Source organism: Phaethon aethereus (genome assembly GCF_964289735.1).
Source record: "Phaethon aethereus genome assembly, chromosome: 4".
NCBI classification, from domain to species: Eukaryota; Metazoa; Chordata; class Aves; order Phaethontiformes; family Phaethontidae; genus Phaethon; species Phaethon aethereus.
In genome coordinates, this window is record NC_138578.1 from 15,314,949 (window position 1) to 15,338,238 (window position 23,290).

Genomic DNA, 23,290 nt, shown 5'->3' on the forward strand with positions numbered 1-23,290 from the left:
ACCATAGGCCTGAATTTGAAGCAGACTATTTTTGTTTGAACTGCCCGATTACATGAAGAAGCTTAATTTGTTTGCTATGTTGGGATAAGATCAAAGTGATATAGATAGATATATACAGCTGAGTAGATATACATGACAATCTTAAAAAAAAAAGGCTGTTCTTCAAATGTTTGTTTGTTTCCATGTGTGCTAACATAGGATAAAACTACCCATCCATAATGCAAATGGAAGCTTTAATCATAAATCATAAAGTTCCTCCCCTGAAACAATACTCTTCTGCAACATACTTCAATACGCTTGGCATTTCAGGTCCCTGAAGAAGTTGAGCCTTCACAGAAAGACCCTGGAGACGCTGTAAATCAAGAATCAGTGCAAGAGATTTGTTATAGTTTGACCTTTAAGGTATTCCAGCAAGAAGCAGCTGACTGATCCGTAGTTTGAATCTGCAGTGTTCGTAAGCATGATGGTTGTCTTGGGAAGTTATGGCCTTCATAATTCCCCAAATTACATCAACATGTCAAAACTAGGCAACACAGTTGATACTACAGGCAGTCATTAGGGAAGACTTAAAGTGCCATACTAGGTAGAGGCTGAGGCTGAACAACAGATAGTACCTTTGAGAAATGAGAAAGAACTTTGCCATCTGGGATGGTAAGAATATATTATTCATTTCTTATCTGCAATCACAAAGAAATGTCATAAACCTCTGTAACGTCAGGAAAAGCAGCTGCCTAACTTCAGATATTTCTTTCCTAGATAAGGCTAATGTGATTGTTGCTGACCTGTGGAACCATTCCTGCATAACAAAGTGAAATACACACTGGGTAAGAAGGGCACAAGAATACACATTACAAGAGTAATGGACAGGAACATGGCCAGCCTTGGAAAGTTTGGTCTCATCACTGGTGCAAGTTAACTTCAAATGACATGTGAGAATCCAAATACCTTAAGAAGTATTTTCCTGGTCACAGTATTGGAAGTAGAAAATCCGGCACTCTTCCTCCCCATCCCGGCAATGATCAGCCAGCCAGGACAAGGCAGTGCAGGCCCTGCCTCAGGAAGAGCATAATGGCTCTTCCATTTGTCTACATGGAAGATGAAGCTAACAAGGGAGAATCTGGGACCACCCTCATCAGGATGAGTGCTATCTATGCAACAGCTGTGCCCCTCATGAGTTCAGAGACTCAGAGACTTGCCTCTTGGGACACAACCTCCTTTGGAAGATACTGCTTTGGAGCAATGTCTGGTCTGCATATTCTGTCTATTAAAGTACCTTCACTTAATTTTTTACAGATGAACAACAATACTGAAATGCATTTTCTAGTGTTTCAGAATAGCTGACTTCTAAGAACAGATAACAGGCTGAAACAAATGGAAAATATTAGACTCAGACATCAAAGGGGTTAATGCTGAGATGCTCCATGCAGATACTGATGAAGAACTTCAAGGAAATTTAAGTGAGACCAGGTAACAAGTTTGCAACTTGTTGCTATTTCAATTTCCATTTTGCATAATTCAGCTTGAGTTCCAAACATTTGAAATTGAATCCCATAGTATCCTAAAAACATTTTGAGTACTATAGGAGATGCATGTCGAACAAAGAAATTTGTATTCTGTTTGAGTCAGGCATATTATATGGAACAGGTTTATATGCTCTTTTTTCTTCCACTAGCTTCTGAATAGTGACAGAGAAAGGAATAACCACACTTTCCTCAATGTATCACACGTGTGAATGGCACAATCAATACCCAATGGAAAAGCACATAAAAATTAATTTTAAGTTAATTAGCTCTATTTATAAATACCTTCTGGATTCAGATTTTGCATTTTGAAAATATACTTCAATTCCTAATTGGCCATCTCTGTATTCAGATGATTCACCAGATGTTAAGGGAATTACAGGGGAAACTCTGCCCATAAGAGATTAAACTAGCAGCCATTTCATACCATTTTGAATACACATTTAGTCCTCATGCTTAAAATTCCTATCACTGACAACACTTATGGAACAGAAATATTTTCCTTTTAGCCATACCTTAAAGAACATTACCTACTTTTGCTGTCGAAGTCATTAGAAAGACAAATCGCAGACCCATGTGAATCCTGCACACAGAAACAATGGTTGAATTTATTTTTGCAGAGCTTACTGATACATAACATAGGGAAAAAGTGAACAAGGTAAAGAGGAATTGCTAAAAGACATGCAGATGAAAAAAAAAAATCTGAGATTTTAAAGAACCAAAGGACAGAAGACTGCCTAAGGCATGACAGGTCTTCAGGAAGAAGATCATAGACCGAGTCATCAATTTCAGCAGCGCTAGAAATTGCATCTTTTAATTATGTATGTCCTGTTCTGGAAAACAATTCCCCTTCAGTGATAGATTTGAGAAATATTTACTCAGTTTAACAATCTTGGGGGAACTGAAATCCAATATTATCAAAGATGTCAGGTAAGCAGACAAAAAGAAACTAACTTTATCTATTGTCCAAGGAATTGACCTACATCAGCTCTCCTAAAAAGAAAAATCTTATCATGCCATCCAGGAAGAACTTATCTGCTGCCACACATTCACAGTACAACATGTTTGGAAGCAATGACAAATATGTCAAGTGCCTGATACACAAAAACCTTCCTAATATGTTTTACATATCTCATAACAACAGATTGAATACATCGGAGACTAAAACATGTGCATGCCTTTTACTCCTATACATCCAAGCAAAACCCAAAGAATTCTATTATCTCATGTTAGAATTACAACAAAACATCTACAGAACATATTAACTTATCGGGTAATGGGAAAAGATCACAAATGCATACATTTAATTTAAAAAGATCACAGTCTAAAAATAGGCTAATTTCAACAGTAAGTCATAAAAGTTCCTAAATGTCTATTAATGTTATCTTTTAAATCTCTCAGGCTAAAATTGTCAAATGAAGATGTAAGCAGATTGAGACATGAAGAAATTCTAATCAGTGCTCACAAACTGCAATAGACAGCCATCCCATAAACTCCTCCTTTCATATCGTTTTCCTTCTTTCTCACTCCTGCACTCGCTCATGTTCTTTTAAATTTTGTCTTATGGCTAAAACGACAGAGAAAAATCCTTGTAGTAAAATAAGACATCTATGAAAAATTATGTCCTGGTGCAGGCAAGATATTCTGGATTTGATAAATTAGAAGAAAAGGAAGATTTTGCTTTAAGGCTTTTATGATTCATGGAGAACCCTTCTGTTGCAAGCACTTAACCAACCAACAAAAATAATAAAACACACAAGTTATATTTTCTGTAGGAACTGCCAAATTAGTCAAACCCATCAAAGGAGTGTCATGGGGGGAGGCAGGCAGATCAGAGGGCTTCAACACTTGAGCAAATCATAGCAGTAACACAGGAGAGCTGATATGTAATAACTCAGTGTACATACTCTGAGACTGCAAAATATAGGGAAAAAATTACCATAGTCCCATTTCCTTGAGTTTATGCAGGTGTTGAGAGAAACATATGGAGAACATATACATCCATGATACTCTTGAAGCCATGTTATAAACAAGTGTTGAGTACAGTTTTGAGTGGGATTGTGTTTGTAGAACCCACATCCTTCTTACATTCATGGGTAGCCATCAGGAAAATAATCTACTTAAGAAGCCTGAAGCTCTAATAATCTCTGCAATAGTTATACAAAAAACACAAAAATTGATCTGACATTTTGCTTTACAGAGTAATACTATATAAACTGCCAACAACGTATTAACTGGAAAGAACAGCAATGAAATTTTAATCAAATATTTTGTTTTTTCTCAAAATTGTATAAAAAAATCTGCTGTTATATTTTGTAGTTGGTTCCCCTGATGTTACCCAGGTGTAAGAAAGTAGGAGTGTATGCATATTTTATGTCCTGTCATTAGAATACAGAACCAAAACCATGAAGACAAACAAAATGTTAGCATAAAATTCAGCTCTGAAGATTTGCTTACCTCCAGCATATACTATAGTAAAAAATAGCCCCAAAAGACTAAATGAGTCTACGATGATTTAAATAATATGAAAGAAAAAATTCCTTCCTACAAAAAAATTTTAAAAAAGGGGAAAACACAAACTTTCTCTAAGTCCACTCTGTTCACTTCACGTCAACATTAATAAGTTTTATAACAAGACGCCAAGATCCTCTAAAAAACTACTCTGTGGAAATAAGTTTAATTTCCTATTAAAAGAAAATCAATTCATATAAGTCAATAAGTCTTTTGTTGCTACTACTATTTAATCATATTCTTAATATACGTAGTTTGGTGCTCTTTTTTTGCACACCTTATCCAAGAAAATGCCACCATGGTAGGTGACACCTTAGTTTCACCAACCAAGCAAATTTCCAGCTGCTTTGCGCCATCTGAGCAGCTTTGTGTAAATGGAAGCAGCTTACTGAGGACCTGTGCTGTTGCTCCTGTTTAGAAAAGGTTACTGTCTATGAGGCCTAATCAAAGCTCACTGGGTTTTTTTTGAAAGACTTCCATTGACTTCAAAAAGTTTTTATCAGGCTCCTAGATAAGAAGGGATGTGAAGACAGAGATAGCAAAGGATTAAAATAAAATTGTAAGTCATATTGTATAGCAAAATCTTAGCTTTAGATTTTTAAAGTATACTTAAAAATTCATGCACAAACCATTAATTTGGTTCTTTATCACTAGGTTAAATGAAAAGCAGACTTGTGGGCTGTTCAAGGACAGCAGTTAAATCTATGCAGAGTTGACTGGAAGGGCCATTGGGTTACAATAGATCATACATGTATCGCTAAGGAAAGGGGAAAAACAACTTTTTTTTTTTACAGTCTGTTTACAGAAAGTACAAGAGAGATTACTGCGGCTTCTGAAGGGCAAGTTGTAGGTTTCAATACAATTACTATATAAACAAGAAGATAGCCATATATATTTTTAAGAATTCATTTTATCTTAAGATTTAGGCCAGTGAAAAGATACCACCAAGGAATTATTTAATACACATGATTTTGAAAAGTTAACACAGTTCTCTGTACTCTGCTTTACATGATTAAAAACAAGTACTCAGCCATGAAATCCTCTATGTACAAAGAAATGTATCTTAAACCTTGCCAATTTCCTGTGCATTTGGTGTTTAGTTTTTCTATACTATACTCTTAAGACATTTTTAAATGAATAGTTTCCTTTCCTATTAACGTCTCTCTTTACAGGTGCATATGCTGGCATTAATGTTTAAATATGGTATTTAATTTTAAATAAGCATGAAAATTTTTTTGACAAATGAAATAGCGTTCAAAAGCAGTTCCCAGTGTGTGCCTTTAAACACGTATAATAGGGTGGTCAGATGAAGACAAATGAAGGCAAAAAACATAGCTGCCCTGCTTGCCCAAATTATCTCAGGCATTGAGAACAGAGCTGTGCAGCAGATGCCAGCTACTTAACACATTCAAGATTTAACACTATTCACTACGTTCAGTGCAAACACTCTGGGGGAATTTTAGTTTTATTTGAATTCCACTATGTAACACTGGGACAACCACTGCACTGACAAGAAAATAGCGTGAAAAAGTTTGAGCTCGAGGCTGCAAAAATCCCTTTCTCACCTTTTAAATTCCTTCAATACACTTAAATAATGCTGAACATAGTTAATAATAATATTTCACAATTTAACTTTTACCATTAAGGTTTTAAAAGCTTTTGGTGGAATATCAAAGACCACACTTAAAAATTAATCTGAACTCAGATGTAACTGCACATGTGTGTATCTTCACCTAAAGGATAAGGACTTTCGAGAAAGGCCAGGAAAGAAAAATCAAGTACTTCTAGCAAAAAGTCTGTATTACTGTTTGAATCTGACAAATTTATAGGACTGAAAAATAATTTCTGAAAAGCCATAATATTGGCCAAAACTCCCTCCCAGCTGACATCTTCTAAAGTAGGTCTTGCTGTGACATTGGTAATGAATAGGTTCTGCGTGAGGGAATTTTCAGGATTTAGAGCGCCCTGGTTTTAATCTCTTTCACATTAGTGAAATACTAGAATTACTTTTTTTATCACTCATCTTTAATTTCTTAAAATTCTTGAAATTAACAGTTCAGTCACAGTCAAATCTCATCTAAACCCTAGGCATCATATGCTGCTATTATTAGTTGAAACAGTGGTCAGTGGAGTGGTATCAACACAAGAGGAGACTCAGGACCTTTTTCTTTTAGTTGAGAAAGTCCTCAAAAACCAAACAAAACATACAATTTTCTTATGAGGTGCATGGCAGATGAGCGAGTCGCTCTCGAAACTAATTCAGCTTCAGAATTGCCAAAGCATCTGCTTCGTCCCGGCCTTGTAAGATCCCAGGCAAAAAACAAAGTTCAAACATAGATGCGTAACAGAGGGCAGCACCTTCACAACACTTGCTTCACATACAGGGCTGCTTCCATACAGTCAGCTTACAGTGTAAGCAGTACTACTGCCCTGGGTGTCTGCTCCCACTTCAGACACACATCTTATTTGCTACACACACATAAAGGGCACAGATTTGAACCCTATGGCTACTGGCTAGAGAAGAATCTTACTCCACAAGGACTGGAGTTGTACGTAGCAGAAAATAATGAGGCTTTTACAAATACAACCTTCTAGCTCATATTCTTATGTACCAAAAAGCCGCAATCAAGGAGACGGCAACTCTGCAACTACCCAGCATGTGCGAGTAAAGATGTGAAGGCAGTAACGTGGAAAGCAGCAACACATGAGCTAATGAAAAGCAGAGAGCAATCAGCGTGAAATAGAAATTATCAAGCGCTGAGTGTCAGGGTTATGCTTGTATCCGCTCAAAGGGTAGTCTAAGTATTATGTCTTTGGTAGCTGCTGCTGTTGTCATTAGAACAGAACTGGTTAGCAGATAGAGATCAGCCTCTTTGAGCTATTGCCTATTAGAGCCTTCACATCCTATTTTCTTGTCTCTTGTTTTGGGCCTGCCCTGACACTGGGCATTGATAAGGGACAACAATACGAGGAAAAACAAATGTTAACACTTGTAAGTCAAAGAATCATTCTCTCCACCCCCAAAGATTCAAAACCTAAACAGCAGCATCATTTTTTACAAAGAGATGCTTAAATTACTAATGATGCAGGAAGGACAGAAACATTCAGCAGAGATTTCTTTTTTGTCAATAGAAGCAGACCGATGGCCTTGTACTATAGGAGAAGGAACTACTTTCTAAAGCAGCAAAAGCCAATTTCTAAATTGCCGCTAGAAAGGATCGAACACCATATTTTTAAAAAACAAGCCCATGTACTCTTCAAACACATGCAGTATGTGCCAATAATAGAACAGCTGGCAGATCTTACTCTCTTTCAGAAAGCACTATTTCTAAATGGGATTAACAAAGGTTAGTACTCAGCAGGATGCTAATCTGTTCCTTCCTAGGAGCACATCATCTTTTGCGGTAATACTTGATGATAACAGACTGCTAAAAAAGTTAAGAGAGAGGCAAGAACAGGGAAAAATTTGCTGAACTAAGTGACCTTCTGTCCTGGTTTCAGCCAGGATAGAGCTGGTTTTCCTCACAGAAGCTAGTGTGAGACTGTGTTTTGGATTTGGGATGAGGAACTGTTGATAATGTGCTGATGTTTTGGGTTGTTGCTGAGCCGTCAAGGACAGTCCAGTTTCAGTAGGCAGTCTATTAAAACAAATTCCATGTTTCAATACCTACAGCGGTAAAGTTTTACAGAGGTTTTTGTAGATCTTATCAAACTCAAAGTAGACAGTATGTACGGAATGAGGCACCTTGTCCTGGAAAGCTGCATTTCTGAAAAGGATCTATTATGTAAAGCAGAAAAATATATCAATAATAAATAATCTTCCGCTGCAATACTGGAGCTTGAAAATCCTTTGTTATATGAAGGGGAGAACAGTAATTAGGAACTTCAAGTTATTTTACTTCTCTACATTACTAAGAATCAGAACTCAGCACACAGTTCTGTTTTCTACAGTTAAAAAAGGCCTTTCAGAAAGTGGGGTAGACAGCAAAAGGGACACAAAAATAATTACTGCCTCATTGAAAAAGTATTTCATATCAGGAATGAAGTACATATAGATTGTAATATAGTACATTGTGTAAAATAATGCTGTGGCAAGAAACTGGACAGTTCTAGCTGGCAAATAGATTTACATAACAAAGCAGCACCACGTGCAGAGATACAGGTTTGGATCTGACTGGACTTCAAAAGCTCAATCAAAAGAAAACCAAAAGGTACTTTGACTGCAGAGTAGAAATATTATTTCTAGGAGAAAACCAAGAGTGATAAACAACTCTTCAATCTAGCACTGTCATGAGAAGAATTCGTAGCCCAAAGATGAAGCTAGCTCAAGCTTTTGTAAACACACATTTTCCTCAGTGAGGATGATCAATTACTAGAATATATTACCATGGAAAGTTATGGCTTTTCCTTACTTGTGCTTTTAATCTAAAAATCGAGCCTAGATATTCTATAAAATGTGTTAGTTCAAAGAGGAGGATTCTGGACTTAGTAAAATAACTGAGGCATCTTAGCAGGGAACTAAGAGAAGGCTGCGAAGTTGGGCTGGTGAGGGAAGAAGAGAGCAGTCAAGCAGCTTTAGGAAGTAAAGAATGGAAAGGAGACCAAAAGAAACATGGTTTGGGAAGGAAGTGACATAAAACCTTGTTGCAGTGGTAGTTCAAAACAGTAAGTATTAGTGATAGAACCTAGTAGTGTCAGGGCACAGAAAGGAAAATGAAACTGAAAGTGTTCAAATAGGAATGACCATTAGCCTCTGCATCTTTTTGACTCTCATTCAGACCCATCAAGCACCTCAAGATGTCCATAATATTCATACACAGAGTGGGGAGGCAAAATAGACAAACTTGTGAAATTAACACGTTCTTGTGCCCTGCAATTTAACTGTTCTCTTCCAGACCAGGCGTCTCACATTATACAGGGTGTTAAAGGTAAACTTTGCTAATCATAGTAGTAAAGAACACTTAATTCTCTTCCTCTTATCTGTATTAACAAATGCCATATACTTTCTCTGTCTCCTCTACTCTATAATGAACAGTACCACATCCTTTAATCTTTTCTTACTGGTCAAGTTTTCTAGATCCCTGGTGATTCTCATTTACTTCCCCCAAGACAAGACAACTTACCCAGTTTTTCTACATCTTCACAAACTCAGACAAACTTTGTACAAGAAGTCTAGTATGGGACTGATTAGCACCAAGTGGAACAATTATTTCTTGCATCTTAAAAACAATACTGTCATCCAGTTCCTCTATTACACAGTTAAAAAAAAGTCTTGCATCAGCAGAAATGGTATCCAACACCTCACAGGGGAAGATTAAATAAAATAAAAAAAGAAATAGATAAAACCTTGTCTTCAGGTATGTAACTTCACTCATTTGGAAAAACTGGTTTTAGAATTGAAAACACTGTAGAGTGCATATCTTGAAACTGCAATAGATGAAGGGATGAATCAAAGCCATGTCAGAAACACTTCATTCCACAATTGCTCACGTTCTCTCCTTTCAGCTGAAACATAATGCCTTTGCAAACAATTGTATCAAAATAAAGCCTCCCCACCTAATGGGTTTTCATTCTTGAGGTCAACACAGGTAAAGTGCATCATTCAGTGCTGTCAAGCATGACAGTAAATTAGAGCAGACCAAAAAAACACTTTAAAAATGGAAGGCATTTTCCCACTGCATTCAAAAGATTCCTGCAGTGCAAGTTATTTGACAAGCTTTGTTGCATGAGAATTTCTATATCTTTGCTGACTAATGTTTTCAAACTTTATTAAAAGTAAAAAGTTTTTGTAAACCCCTTAAACATTCTACTTGGGAAAAGCATAGCTGTGGGTTTGTTTTAAGGCTACTTGAAAATGGCTCATCAGCTGGAAATTCTTTGCCTCTTAAATGGTGCACCTTTGTGTCTAAAAGCGGTGAAATTATACCACTGCAACGTCTTTTGCAAGGTCTGCAAACTATGTTCAGATTTGTGGTTGTGAGGAGATAGATGCACAAAACCTGCCTACTAAGAAGGAGAATTACCTAGCAAGAGAATGGTACACTGAGTTGTATATGATAACATGAAGTTGATTTGTAAAATCATTAGTAAAATTAGAGGAAACATTACCTACATGTAAAAGTAGACAATTGTGTTAGATAAATACAGTCATTAACATGCACAAATGTCACCAGATATTAAGTTTGACCAGTAACTACATTCTGCCAGTTTAAGTGATCAAATTCAAACCAACCACTGCTGACAAGCTGCCGGAATTGCCATATTTCCATTTGTGTTACAAGAGGAAACAACAAAACACAACTTAATTCTGCCGAGAGATTAATTTTTCACTTGCTCATTGTGCATTAACAAGAATACCTATTTTATAAGCAAGCATGCGACTTACTATAGTATTGTATTAGAATCTGCGAGAACTGTGTAGCTCACAGAATTACAAAAGCCTGTGTTCTTGTACCTTCTTAGGTGCCAGCTTCAATCAAATCCCTGAGATGTTATTGAGAATTAAGGAGCCATACTCCTTGCCTAGAAAAACATTAACAAGCTTAAAGATAAAAGGCTGAGGCTCCTTCTATCAGCCTCAGGGAAGCCTGGATGATCCCCTGGATCAACTCCCTGGCTGAAAAGTCTAAGTCTTTGTAAAGCAAAAGCTAAAAGGTGGGAAAAATCACATACTACCAGAAAACTGCTAAGTTTTCCTTAGGGTTTTCACCCAACCACACCTCGCCCATGCAATTTATTTGCAGTAGCACCAATCAAATACAGGGGAGAAGGCCTCTGAGTAAAATCCCAGGCCAACTAGAATTAATAGCAAATCTCGCACTAACTTTAGCAGGGTCAGATTTTCACCCTGCAGACCTGAGGCCACATTGAGTAAAATGCACAGAACAAATTCACACTTTATATCATATTCTAAATTTTTCTTTCTACAGAGTGCTTTAGTGCATTTTGGTAAGTTTTAGAATCGCATTCCATGCAAAGTTTGAGAGAAGCATGAACTAGTCTCACAAAGTTCACATCAGCAAACCATTGTCGCTTTCAATAGCGGCAAGCTCTCATTACTCTTTTGGCAGCAGTAATTGCAAACAAGGTCTAGAGGGCAGCAATGACAGGAGTGTCAAAAGGTTAAGTGTACTAAAAAAACCTACAAAATAAAAAAGGTGAACTCAACAGGTAAATAAAGGAGTTACTCATACAAAATATCACTGAACATAAACCAGGTGGAAAGGCATTGGACTAACCAAATCTAAGTCAATCTTTGCATAAAAATCACCAAGGAAAAATAACAAGTGCTTCCGAAATCAGATATTGTAACGTCAAAAATAACCACTCTAGTTTTACTGCATGTCATCACTCCATTACAAATCTTTGAACAAACTTGACATTGTGCTATATGTATACTCACCCCAGGAATAAATCATTAGAACTGACTGAACCTTACCTACTTTGTATTCAATTTGTACCAACATCTGGCCTGTGAAATGAACTGCAGGCTCAACACTGAACACTCACAAATCGGAGCTGCCGGAATGCAACGTAATGAGCAGGTTAAAATTCTAGTACTTCTGCCCAAATCTTCAGTTTAATAGCAGGATTGGAACACTTGCCTCAAGTTAGAGGGATTGACTTTTCTGAAAGCTGCCAGCCATTCTCTGTCAGACATGTCACTGAAAGGTTTGCCAGCAGCTCGCTTAAACAACAGAACAAGTAGTTATCCAGATAAAGAATGTAAAGGAATCTTTCCTACCCTCAGGTTTGACAAAATGCTGTTATTCAAAAGATATACCCTCCCAGTATACCGCAGAAGTTTCAGAAGCGTAAAACTTCTGTCTGCAAGAACCTGATTGTGTTTGTGCAAAGGGAAGTGACAAGACAGAGAAAAAAGCATGCTTTTCCTCCTCGCATTCGATATGCACGCACACACATTTCATTGCTCAGAATTGCCTTTGTACTGATGCAAAATTAAATGCTTTTAAGAGGACTTTAGAAGCTAGAACATAAAAACACAGAAAACAGCAGGCTCTTGAGTGTTGATGAAGCAGTTGCAAACACTACTAAAGCGGTGTACATTCCCTCCTCCTGCTGGGCCTTTAGGTATTTTTCCCTCCCAAGTTGTACAACAGCTATTACAGTTGTGCCTTCTTTCAGACACTCCCTCAGGAGGTAAATGCCTCTGAGGGAATATGTTTAATGTATTTCTAAGCACCAAAGCCATCAAAAGACTAATCCAGATAGAATTTCTTTTAGAAGCATTTCCTTGTGCTGTAGTAGTAATGACATCATTGACTTTTCAACCTTCTTTGCCACACCAAACAAGTTGTAAGTTAATTTCCAGATGTTACTTGCTCAGCACACCTTCCTGCAGCCATGTACTCTTCCCGCAGTTGTGCCAGTCACACCAGTATACAACAACCCTTCAGTCAGTACATGCTTTCGTTATAAGCATAGCTCCACACATTTATTGCCACAGCTTTTCTTACTCTGTCTGTTGATATCTGGAACAGACAAATGATGAAATAATCTAGCTGAAAGAATCACTCCATTTAGCAGAGACTGAAAGTGCTGTTAATGAAAACATTCTAGTAACTGACTCCCTTTGTGTCCCTGGGTGTATAAGGAATAAGAATTGCCATCTGTTCGGTCACGTCATTCCTTTTTCCCCCCATTGTTTCTCATCATTATTATATTGCCCCACTTAGTCATGCCACAGAGAGTTGTATATTGATCAAGTGACAGCAAAATAAGATGTAAGAAACACAGGTAGCAGTTCACAGCACTTTCTCCTGTGTGCTAAGTGAAATGTAAGAAAAAAATAGACAAATAATGCATCTCCAATCTTTCATAAATTAATAGCCCCATTTGATTTTAATTCATTGGTTGCACACTACTTCAAAAAGAGCTAGAAAATAACTGGCTTGTGAAATCTAGCTAGTTTTTTCCATCCCCCTCAACTGGCCAATGTTCAAACTTTTTCTTTCAGCGTAACCAGAGGAAGCAGAAACCAAAAGCCATTTTCAGCCTGTCATAGCTTTGTCTCCCAATTACTCTACTGGCTCCTAAAAAAGATCTTTCCAGCTGTAAGGTTGCCAAGGTGTCCTGGTTTCAGCCAGGATAGAGCTGGTTTTCCTCACAGAAGCTAGTGTGAGACTGTGTTTTGGATTTGGGATGAGGAACTGTTGATAATGTGCTGATGTTTTGGGTTGTTGCTGAGCCGTCAAGGACAGTCCAGCTTCTTGTGCTGGCCTGCCAGCGAGCAGGCTGGGGGTGCACGGGGAGCTGGGAGGGGACACAGCCGGGACAGCTGACCCAGACTGGCCAAAGAGATATTCCCTACCATACGACGTCATGCCCAGTACATAAACTGGAGTTGGCCGGGGGGGCGGAAATCGCTGCTCGGGGACGGGCTGTCGATCACGGGGTGGTGAGCAATTTCTGTATTGGGCCTCACTTGTTCTTATACATTCCTTTGTTGGTATTATCATTATTGTTCCCTTCTTTCTTTCTGTCCTATTAAACCGTGTTTATCTCAACCCACGAGGTTTTTCCTAATTCTCTCCCCCGTCCCACTGTGGGAGGGAGAGTGAGCGAGCGGCTGCGTGGTGCTTAGTTGCCGGCTGGGGCTAAACCACGACACAAGGATACAAAGTGCCAGCCATGGGCAATGCGTTAGTGCATTCTTTGCTTATGAAACAGGTCATCCAGTTTCCTGAAGCCCAGTGTAACAACAGCCGAATGAAATAATTTGCTTAACCAAACCTTAATTAGAAAGGAAATAATTCCCTTCAACCTATCAATACTGTGCACAGCTGCCTACTACTTCATCATCATTTGTAAACATGAGAAACTTGTCCCCAATAGGATCACAATGAACCAGCAATATGGTTGATCTAGTATTGAAAATGTTTTTAATGTCCCTTAAGCTACATAATCTTTCATATATGAACAAAGTGACAATACTAAACGACTGGTTCCAAATGTTCAATTACTTCTTGGACAACTGCAAATAAACAAGTCACATTTCATTGTTTTGCTAACTGATACCCTCAGCGCACTGCCAGCAAACAGTAAAGTCTTGCCCTACGGATTGGGTAAACAAAACACTGGAAGTCATACCCAAGGTGCTCACGTTCACCTTCAAGTCGTAAAACGAACAGGTTCATCTCAGCTAATCAAAATGTCTCAGCTAACCAAAGTGTGAGATAGTTCTTAATCCATAACAGAATGTTTATTTCTCAGGCACATGCTTATCTGTGGCTGGATTGGTTTATAGCAAGTGGTGGACATAAACCTACAATGACTTATACGGTTAAGAGAGCAGAAACAGACTGATTATAGACAGAATATAATAACTGGTTTTCAAGAGATCAAGATATACATTTTCTGGTTTGCAATAATTAGAATAGGAAGCATTAGCAGACTCAAAGAAGCCGTTGTTTTCCAGTGGCTATCCTCATAACCAATGTTATAGGACAGCCAGAGTCTGCCAATTTTGGACAAAATATTTTAATGGTGTTTCAGATTTGTTTTGAGGCCCATTAGAAAATACTTACAAATTTAACTTTCTCTCAAATGCTGTGTTAGAATGCTATTCTGACATGTTCTATACACTCAGGATTACATCAAACTTGTCAGAAAGTTTACAGGGATTATTGTAAAGGCAGATCCTTATGCAGAAGGTATTTAACCAAATTGCAAAAGTAGTTTACAATTCTTCCTGCCTCCCTTTAATTAAGGGGAACTTGTGTAAAATTTTGATAAATTCTCAGTAAACTTAATTCATGTGCATGATTGGAGAAAAATACTGCAGCCTACAGGAAAAGAACAACACACAAACAGAACAAAACAGACTTTAAAATCAAAGTCATCAAAGCAATATGCAAAAAAATGCAACATACATGTATCAGTTGGTAGAAATAATCACTGATCCACTGACGCCTCCAAAACAATAACAATTAATGCAAAACAAGGATGTGCTTCTGTATAAAAAAGAGCAAAATGGACTTAACCAGCCTATCTTACCATTTTGCCAGGCTCTCAGCCACAATCTAGATCAGCTGAACCCTCCTTATTTAACAAAGGTTAGCGTTAATTTTCTCTTTTGATTCAGTAGTTGGCCATGATTCCAAAACCACCAGGGCTCCACCTTCCACAGTTGAATTTTTGTAACACGCACAGCTGACTGTGAGGGATTGACTGTCACTGCTAACAGTCCTCCATAAAGGCCACTGAACAAACAGTATTGTGACAACAGTATATCCCACTATGATTTCACAGCTTGCCATAGGAGTTTGCATTAATTGTGACATTATATGTTCAAATTAATGAAATATTCTGATTTGTGTTTCTATGTGTTCATGGCACTTCTACATATTACTTATAAAGAAGTAATAGATGACTTGTTTAACATGAACAATCTTCCAGATGGTGTGATTCTAAGATACGTATAATTAAGCATCTTAATCTTACCATTGTCTTCAATGGAGAAATAGAAGATGTCCCTGGTAGCGTTATCACCTTCCTTCAAGATGTAGCTGATCTTCATTTCATCAATATTGGCTAAGAAAAGAACATGCTAAATGAATCATCATAGAATTTTTACTACAGAATATAGGACATAGTTCATTCTATCTTTACTATTTGATTATTTAGTAATAAGTTGGCTAATTTGTGGATAAAGCATTTCAGCAAACTTGTACAATGTGGCATGACTTCTGACACTGGTCTATACTCAGCAACGCAACATAAATTTAGTTATTAGCTCAAAGAACAATGGTAGTGAGATATAGTTTCCCCATAAATATTTATTTTTTTAATACTAAAGTCACATCCTTGTTTCAGCACATTAGGAAGGATTACTTTGCTATAACTAAATCAAATCTATTGGGAGTAAAGATCTGCTCATTTTTTAAGATCAATTTAATCAATTTTTTTAAGCTGTTCTGTGACACACAGAACTGTTGCAGGTACATTGGGAATGAATACAAGAATGTATTAAAGCAGAAATAGGTCTAAAAGTCAATAAAATTTTGATTCGATATTCCCAGAGAATAAGGGAAAACCATCAGGATATTTCTATTACCCTAAAGTTGCAGGTGTATTAGCCTGTGCCACATTTCGTCAATGTGAAGACTTCAGGCAAGTCTTCTACTTTTGCTTTTATTTTAGTTAAATAAACAACAATTTCATTTGATACAAAAATGTTTGGGATATACCTAAGTGTTCTTTAAACTCCATTCAACATTAAGCTGTTCTAGAGCTAATTCTGATCTACTAAGAGACTTACTCCCCTGGGGTTACCAGTTGCTCTTGTTCTGGCATGGCAGATTTGGATATTTTCTGTCAACTGAAAATGTATAAAACATTCTTGAATGAATGGCAAATGATTTTTCACAACACTGTAGCTTGGCAGATGAACTGCAGGCTTTAAAAAAATAAATTGTGTTATCATATAATCTTAAAGCTACAACCTGTCTGGAAATTATAGTTAAATACATATAAAGACTTTTTCTCTCCCCGGATTGTTTTCTTTTGCAGAAGAAAGGTAACATACTTGAGCACATAAATATAATGGAGACCTCTAATCCTATTATAGTGTCTAATTAGAATTTTGGTAAATATTGTCCCCCCCTGCTGATAGTCAAAGCACACTGGAGGTAGGCAAAGTCTAGGCTAGAAGTTCCCTTGTGAAAGCTTTCAACATATTATTCTATGCAGGACAGATGAATGACAGTCCTAAATCCAGCAAAATCCCTAAGATTGGCTGGAGCACAGGAATATTTATAGAGTCTGGCTGCCATTGCTGTGCCCCACCATCCTCTGAGGCTCTTCCCTCTGCACAGGTTTGGTAGAGCTGACCCAGAGGAGGCCTCGCTACCTACTGAGCTTTCTCTGTGGAACAGAATCACACAAAATGTCACCCAAACTCCTGAGGCTATACTGGGTGTCCCCTATGTTTTTGTTTTTGTTTTTTTTTTTTCTTTTTTTAAGTACTAGATCCAGTGATGTGCAGAAATGTTAAGCACATTTCCAAACAATTTTCTCTGAAGACAACAGTGATTTTTGAGCCTGGGTTTAATTTCCAGGCAGGCAAACAGGTACTTAAGTCTTCAAAAAAACCTGGAGCGGGATCTCCAAATCATCATTTCAGATTTTATCCCATCTTCTTATGAGCAGTACCATGCTCTGTACCTGGTAAGATGTATATTTAACACACAGTAGGAAACATTAATGCATGCACATACAATACATAACTTTGCTATCGTGTCTTCATAGGTAAAACAAAGCTTCATTTCTAAAATGCATGTATTATAATTCTGAACATTTGCATAAACTTCATATTTTAAAATAAATTACTTCCTAAATCCCCAAAACAAAGATTCAAATAACATAACACAAAATGACAGCTCGTTGAGCCAAGTGTTTATAAGCAAATACAACCATGAGCACCAACCTTCCATAAACGTTCTAATGCTCTCATTTCCAAGGCCAGTATTAACAATGAAGCCATGCCTGGGCCTATCTGTTATTTTGTATTTCAACAGCTTGTGTGGACTGTCTCAATCCTCTGCCTTTAGTGCCTTACTAGTGATCAGAAAGCCTAGGTGCCCAGCAGGAAGTCTTCTTAGAGCAGGAACACCCTTGTTCACTACCAACTGCAGCACTCTGTTGTCCAATGAACTGATCTGAATCCTCATCATCTAGGGTTGATGGATCTCCTTGCTAGTGTCAGGGAAAAGATAAAAGTTTGTGTGTGTTCCATCAGTCACAGACAAGGAGAAACTATCCTGGATGGTTTCTGTACCATCATGTCTGTAGCTGATAAGATTCTCATTCAAGTCTTGTTTGGTGAAGCTGGTGACTAGGTAGCTGCTGTTGTACAAAATATGGCCATGCACTAGAACCTGAGTGACAGTGAATAGGAGTAAATGGTCAGGTGTATCCCCATCCTCCACAGTCAGCTCAAAAGGGGTAATCAGCCTGGTCTCCCCTTCCTCAAGAACCAGGTCACCAATAGTTAGTACTGGCTTTTTATTGTCCACATCTGTGATGGAGACCCTGAAGGTACGGAAGACTGGGTTATACTCATCTGTCACTTCAAACTCAAAACTGTCCATCTTCACCTCATCCTCTGCAGTGTGAATGTAGTAGATCTCGTTGCCAGCAAGTTGGAGTTGAGTGAAGGAAACAATGGGTATTCCAGGACTGTCTGAACTCTCTAGATGGCCCTGGGTTCGGGAGCGAGTGACAGCAAAACACAAATTTTCATCAGGACTGTTAACATCACTTGCGCTGAGCAGATCAGTTGTGTCACCTTTCCACCTTCTTTCAGAGTTACACCCTTGTTGATCACCTCAGGGAAGACTATCAAGGCTACCAATGGTAATATAGAAGTACCTGTCTATCAAGGCATTAATACCATCAGTAACATCAAATTTAATCAGATCACGTACTCTATCTAGGCCAGTATGAACATAGTGGATAAAACCCTGGTCTAAATCATCTTGTGTGAAGTTTGTGCCTTGTGTAATGTTGCACAGCACTTCTTGCCTGTTCAGATGCTGTAAGAAACGCTGCGCAGGTGCCAAACGGATGACATAGACAAGGCTCTTGTCCTCTGAATCAATGTCTGTGGCTTTAAGGTCTTGACTAGAGATGGCCTTTGACTTGCCAATCTCTACTTCCAGACCATTGGTTGCCATCCTGGGGGTCTCATCATCTATCAGGATCACCGTAATTGGCACGTTCTGTTCCATTGTGTGGTGTCCATCAGTCAGCTGAATTTGGAATCTATCTTCTTTCGTTTCCGAGTCATCATGTTCATACACAATGCTGGAAGCCTCCTGAATCTCCTCCAGGGTGAAGCTGTGAACAGGCCTGTGGACAGCTGCTGCACAATCTGCCCATGCTTAGGAGGGACAGTAATAACAAAACGCAGCTCATCTGGAGGCACGTCTGCATCAGCTCCTTTGAGGATGGGGGTGTCAATCACCAGGCTCATCGCCTCAAGCACCACGAATTCATGTACAAACAGCTCTGGCTTTTCATCATTGGTGGGAATGATGACAATGTGGAAGTACTGATGAGGTGAGAAGTTAACACCATCAGAACACTGGAAAGTGAATCTATCCTCCACAGGCTCCATCCCTTTGTGAATGCTCTGCACATAGTTGACATGGCCCAGACGAATATCTCTGATGGAAAAAGCACTAATGGCAGTACCAGCTCTAGACTTCTCGGACCTTGGAGGTGGAGAGACATTCTCCAAATATCCTGAAGTGGACTGAATTGTGACAATGCACAAGATATCATCTGTGGGAGTATCTACATCCTCCACATCCAGATGATCCAGAGTTAGAGTGCTCTTCCCTCCCTCGAGGACAGTGAGCCATTCTGCTGCAACCATCACTTCAGGTGCAATGCTGTCCACTAAAAACACAGTTACAGCCACACGCACCCTTTGTACTGTGCTGCCTCCCACCACCCATTCACTGGAGAAGTCAGAAATGGTGAGATTGAAGCAATCATACCTCTTTTTCAAGCCAATCTCTGCACTGGTGTGAGCGTAGGCTACTACTCCACTGATGAGGTCATGCTGGGTAAACTTTTCTGATCGCACTCCATCCATAAGGATGTCACCCAACTTGGGTGGATCCTGCACAATGAAAGTCAGCACCAAGTCATCTGTATCCTCATCTGTACCCTGGATAAGCGACATAGTAATTTTAGTAACACCATTTTCCAGAACATCAATGGCTGGTCCCACCTGTCTGTGACCACCAGGGAGACCGATACTTGGGTTTTCGTCATCCACAGGCCTCACAGCAATCTTGACTGTGATTAGCACATGATGGACTCCATCGCTCACTTCCAACTGATAAGAATCACTGGCAAACTCATCACCATTGTGCTTATAGGCGATGCACCCACCAGCAATGTCATCTAGCAGGAAGGATTCCCCTTGCACCATCAGACCTTCTTCCAGATAGTGTAGATGGCCATTCTCCGGAGCTTGAGTTACAGTGAAGACAATCTGGTCTGCAGATGTGTCCTCATCTGTGGCATCCGGTTGATTGCTGGGGAGGAGGAAGCTGTTACCCTCAAGCACAGTGAAGCCAGTATTGGTGATCTGAGGTGGCTGGTTGTCCACTGGCTGCAGGAAGAGAGTAAAGGTACCTTGTAGAAAATTGCCAGCTGAGTCCTCTACAAGGAATGTGAACTGAGCCACCCGTGGTGTGATCCCCAGCTCCTGATCCAGGGGTCAATACAACACCTTATGGTGGTTGACCTGAGCTTGGGTGAAATGTGTAACAGATGTCTCAGGACTCTTGGCCAACACAATCTCTCCAATGACCACAGAGTGGTCATCTGTGTCAGTTGGGAGTGTCAGTAAAGTGTACGTCAGCTCTCTGTCATCTGTATCCAGGTCAGCGTACCGTAAACAGTGCTTCTTAAAGACAGTCAGCTGGTACTCCTGCACTGTCATCTGCAGGCTACTACCTGGGTACAGTGCAGGTGACAGGTTGTCTACTGGTTGGACTTCGACAGTGAGCACATGCCCCCCGACTGGTTATGGGGATCGTTGTCATCCTGCAGCTGGAACATGATGCGGCCCATCACTGGGCTGGCACTGTGAGCTCCCGTGTGCCTGAAGAATGGCCTCCCATCAAGGATGTCCTGCTACAGCCACTCATTTCACCACTCTTTCATAGACATGTTCATCCTCCACAAAGTGCCAGGGGGAGGAAGAAGAGTCATTCTCCAACCCTGCTCCGCTTTCTTTGTTCTCATAAGATTCTGGTGGCTCTATCTGATGCAGCAGCAGCTCACCAAAGCAGTGGGAGTGTAGTAGGGACACTGAGAAGTCCTCAACCAGGACAAATTGGATAGACATATCAGAGTCAATGTCTGTGGCACTGAGGACAAAAGGTGAGATTTGGACAATCTGGTGCTCACTCAGCATCATCAGCCCCGTATTCACATTCAGCAGCAGCGGCTGATCATCATCATGAGCAATGGTGTTGGGGTACAGAAATTCGACCTGGTGCTGCCCATCTGCCATGCGGAAAACAATGTTGTCACTGTAGCTGTGCTCACCGCCATCGTGCTGGTAAATCACCTGCCCTGCTGCTAGCTCTGCAGCAGTGAAGTGGCTGGGTGGTACACCCAGTAACTTGAGCTTCCCGTACCGCAGACCCCGTGTGACCCAGACCTTCACCTCTTTCAGATTGTCCCCATCACTGATCTCCAATTTGCCAGACAGGGGCCATGACTGGCCCTCAAAGAGCATCAGGTGCAGGCCAGCCACATGACTGAAAGTGGCCACAGGGGCCAATGTGTTCATGGGTTTTACCAGGATCATGAAAGCAAAAGGCTCCGATAAGGCACCGTCAGGGTCCATCACTTCCATTTCTACCTGGAAAAGCTGGTCTTGGTCTGAGTCCAGGGTAGGGGGCTGGTAGGCAATCTTCAGAGCTCTCACCTCCCGCTGTGAGAAGGCAAAGAGGCGGCAGCTGGGGTCATCAGTGCTAAGCAGAAAGCCTTACTGCCATGGGTCACTGGCCCAGACAGAGGTGAGGTTGAAGATCAGGAAGTCCAGGGGGGTCTCCAGGTCCTCAGCAGGCAGCATGTCCAGGGTGAGGGCTGTGAGTGCAAATCTGGTCCACCTCCATCACAAGCAGCGCCAGGAGGCTGGGCTTAGGCAGCATATTGCCAGCTCCCTCGTGGACCCACACCACCACCTGGAAGTACTCCCGCCACTCCGGGCCGGCGGCAGGCAACAAGGACACCCTGCCCGGATGCAGTCCCGGCCAAGGGAGGCAGTGGCCGCCGTGTGCTGGTAGCAGATCCCCGCTTCCAGCACGGCGGAGCAGTCTCCGCTGTAGCCGGTGGGCAAGGGCCACCCCTCGGCGTCCAGCAGCCGCCCGTAGGCAGGTAGCGGGCCGGCGCCGGCGGCCTCGGGGGGCAGCAGGGTGAGACGGCAGCGCTGGCCGGTGTCGCCCTCGAGGAAGCCCAGCACCTTGTCGTCCAGGGGGGCGCTGAGATCCCGCAGCTTCTCCACGGGCAGGGGCAGGTTGCGGCTGAGCAGCCGCAGCTGCTGGAAGAGCACCTCCACCTCCAGCGTGAAGGGCACGACAAGCGTCCGGCGGGGCGAGTCATAGCGGAGCTGGAGTCACAAGCAGTACCGGCCGGGGCTACGGGCCTCGAAGTGGGTGTAAGTGACCTGCCCGCGGGCGAAGGTACGCGGGAAGTGCGGGGAATGCAGGGAGCCGGCGGGCTGCGGGCCCGGCCCGCTCCCCAGCGCCGCCACGGCACACCTGTCCCCCGGCCGCACCGCAGCACCAGGCCCGCGCCGGGTCGAGCGAGACGGAGCAGCCGAGGGGGATGCGCAGCCCCTGCTTGGAGACCAGGACAGCAGAGGCGACGGGCTCCGCCGCGGCCTCCGCCGCCACCCCGCACACTCAGCAGCCCGAGCAGCAGCAGCGTCGCCGCGGCCAGACGCCCCCGGCGCTCCTCGGCCATGGCCCGGCTGCTGCGGGGCGCCCTGCGCCGCCCCCACCCCGCCGTGGCTACTAAAGGGTTTAGTAGCCTACTAAAGGCTACTACAGGGTTTGGGGAGGAGGCCGAAGGGCCCTCCCCCAGCGCTGCAGCAGCAGCCGACCCCCGCTGGGGCGGCCGGGCAGCAAGGTCGCCCCGGCGCAGGCACGGCCGCAGCCGCGCTCCCTCGGGCTACAGAGAGATGGTGGGCGGCAAATAAGGAGAGAGGTAGATGGGGAGAGCGGGTCAGGAGGAGCGAGGCGGAGGGGAGCGGTCACCCGGCGGCAGACGGGGCGGCGGGGCAGCAGAGCCCGCGGGGGCTCCCGCAAGCGCCTGCCTGCCAGCGGCCAGCCGGCTGACAAGCCGAAGTACAAGTTTCCTCTCACGGGGGAAACAAATTCAGTCTGGAGAGGCGCAGATGCAGAATTTCAAAGCCAACACGACCATCCCTTCGTGCTCTAGAAGGGGCTATTGATATTTCATCTTTCCGTACAGACAGAAGTTTCCTCCCCTTCACCCCAAACCTGGCATACAGTTTGCGCTACGTGCGGACAGTAAAAGGGGGGGAAAATCAGCAAAGCCCCCGCGACTGGAGGGTGCGTGCTTACTGCTGAGCAATTCCTCACAGCCAGAAAAGTGAGAGCAGCCTGGGGAGTTTGCACTCTACCTGGGACCATTCCTAGACAGTTGCACTTGCAGGTACTCAGTCCTTGCTCAGGCGTTTGGCT

The 23,290-nt window shown here is 41.6% G+C and overlaps 1 protein-coding gene across 1 annotated transcript in view; it reads right to left on the minus strand.

Moving 5' to 3' along the window:
• The window catches only part of FREM3 (FRAS1 related extracellular matrix 3), a gene marked incomplete at both ends in the record, with an annotated part of 69,544 nt that extends 46,997 nt beyond the window's left edge, over positions 1-22,547 (minus strand). Inside the window, 16 exon segments of the mRNA XM_081999607.1 lie at positions 15,495-15,584; positions 17,479-17,584; positions 17,588-17,725; positions 17,729-18,336; positions 18,339-18,391; positions 18,393-18,900; positions 18,903-20,286; positions 20,290-20,585; positions 20,588-20,705; positions 20,709-20,720; positions 20,722-21,567; positions 21,571-21,681; positions 21,683-21,825; positions 21,828-22,197; positions 22,201-22,248; positions 22,368-22,547. Of these exon segments, the coding sequence (XP_081855733.1) occupies positions 15,495-15,584; positions 17,479-17,584; positions 17,588-17,725; positions 17,729-18,336; positions 18,339-18,391; positions 18,393-18,900; positions 18,903-20,286; positions 20,290-20,585; positions 20,588-20,705; positions 20,709-20,720; positions 20,722-21,567; positions 21,571-21,681; positions 21,683-21,825; positions 21,828-22,197; positions 22,201-22,248; positions 22,368-22,547 (5,011 nt within the window).
• Between the last annotated feature and the right edge of the window lie 743 nt (positions 22,548-23,290).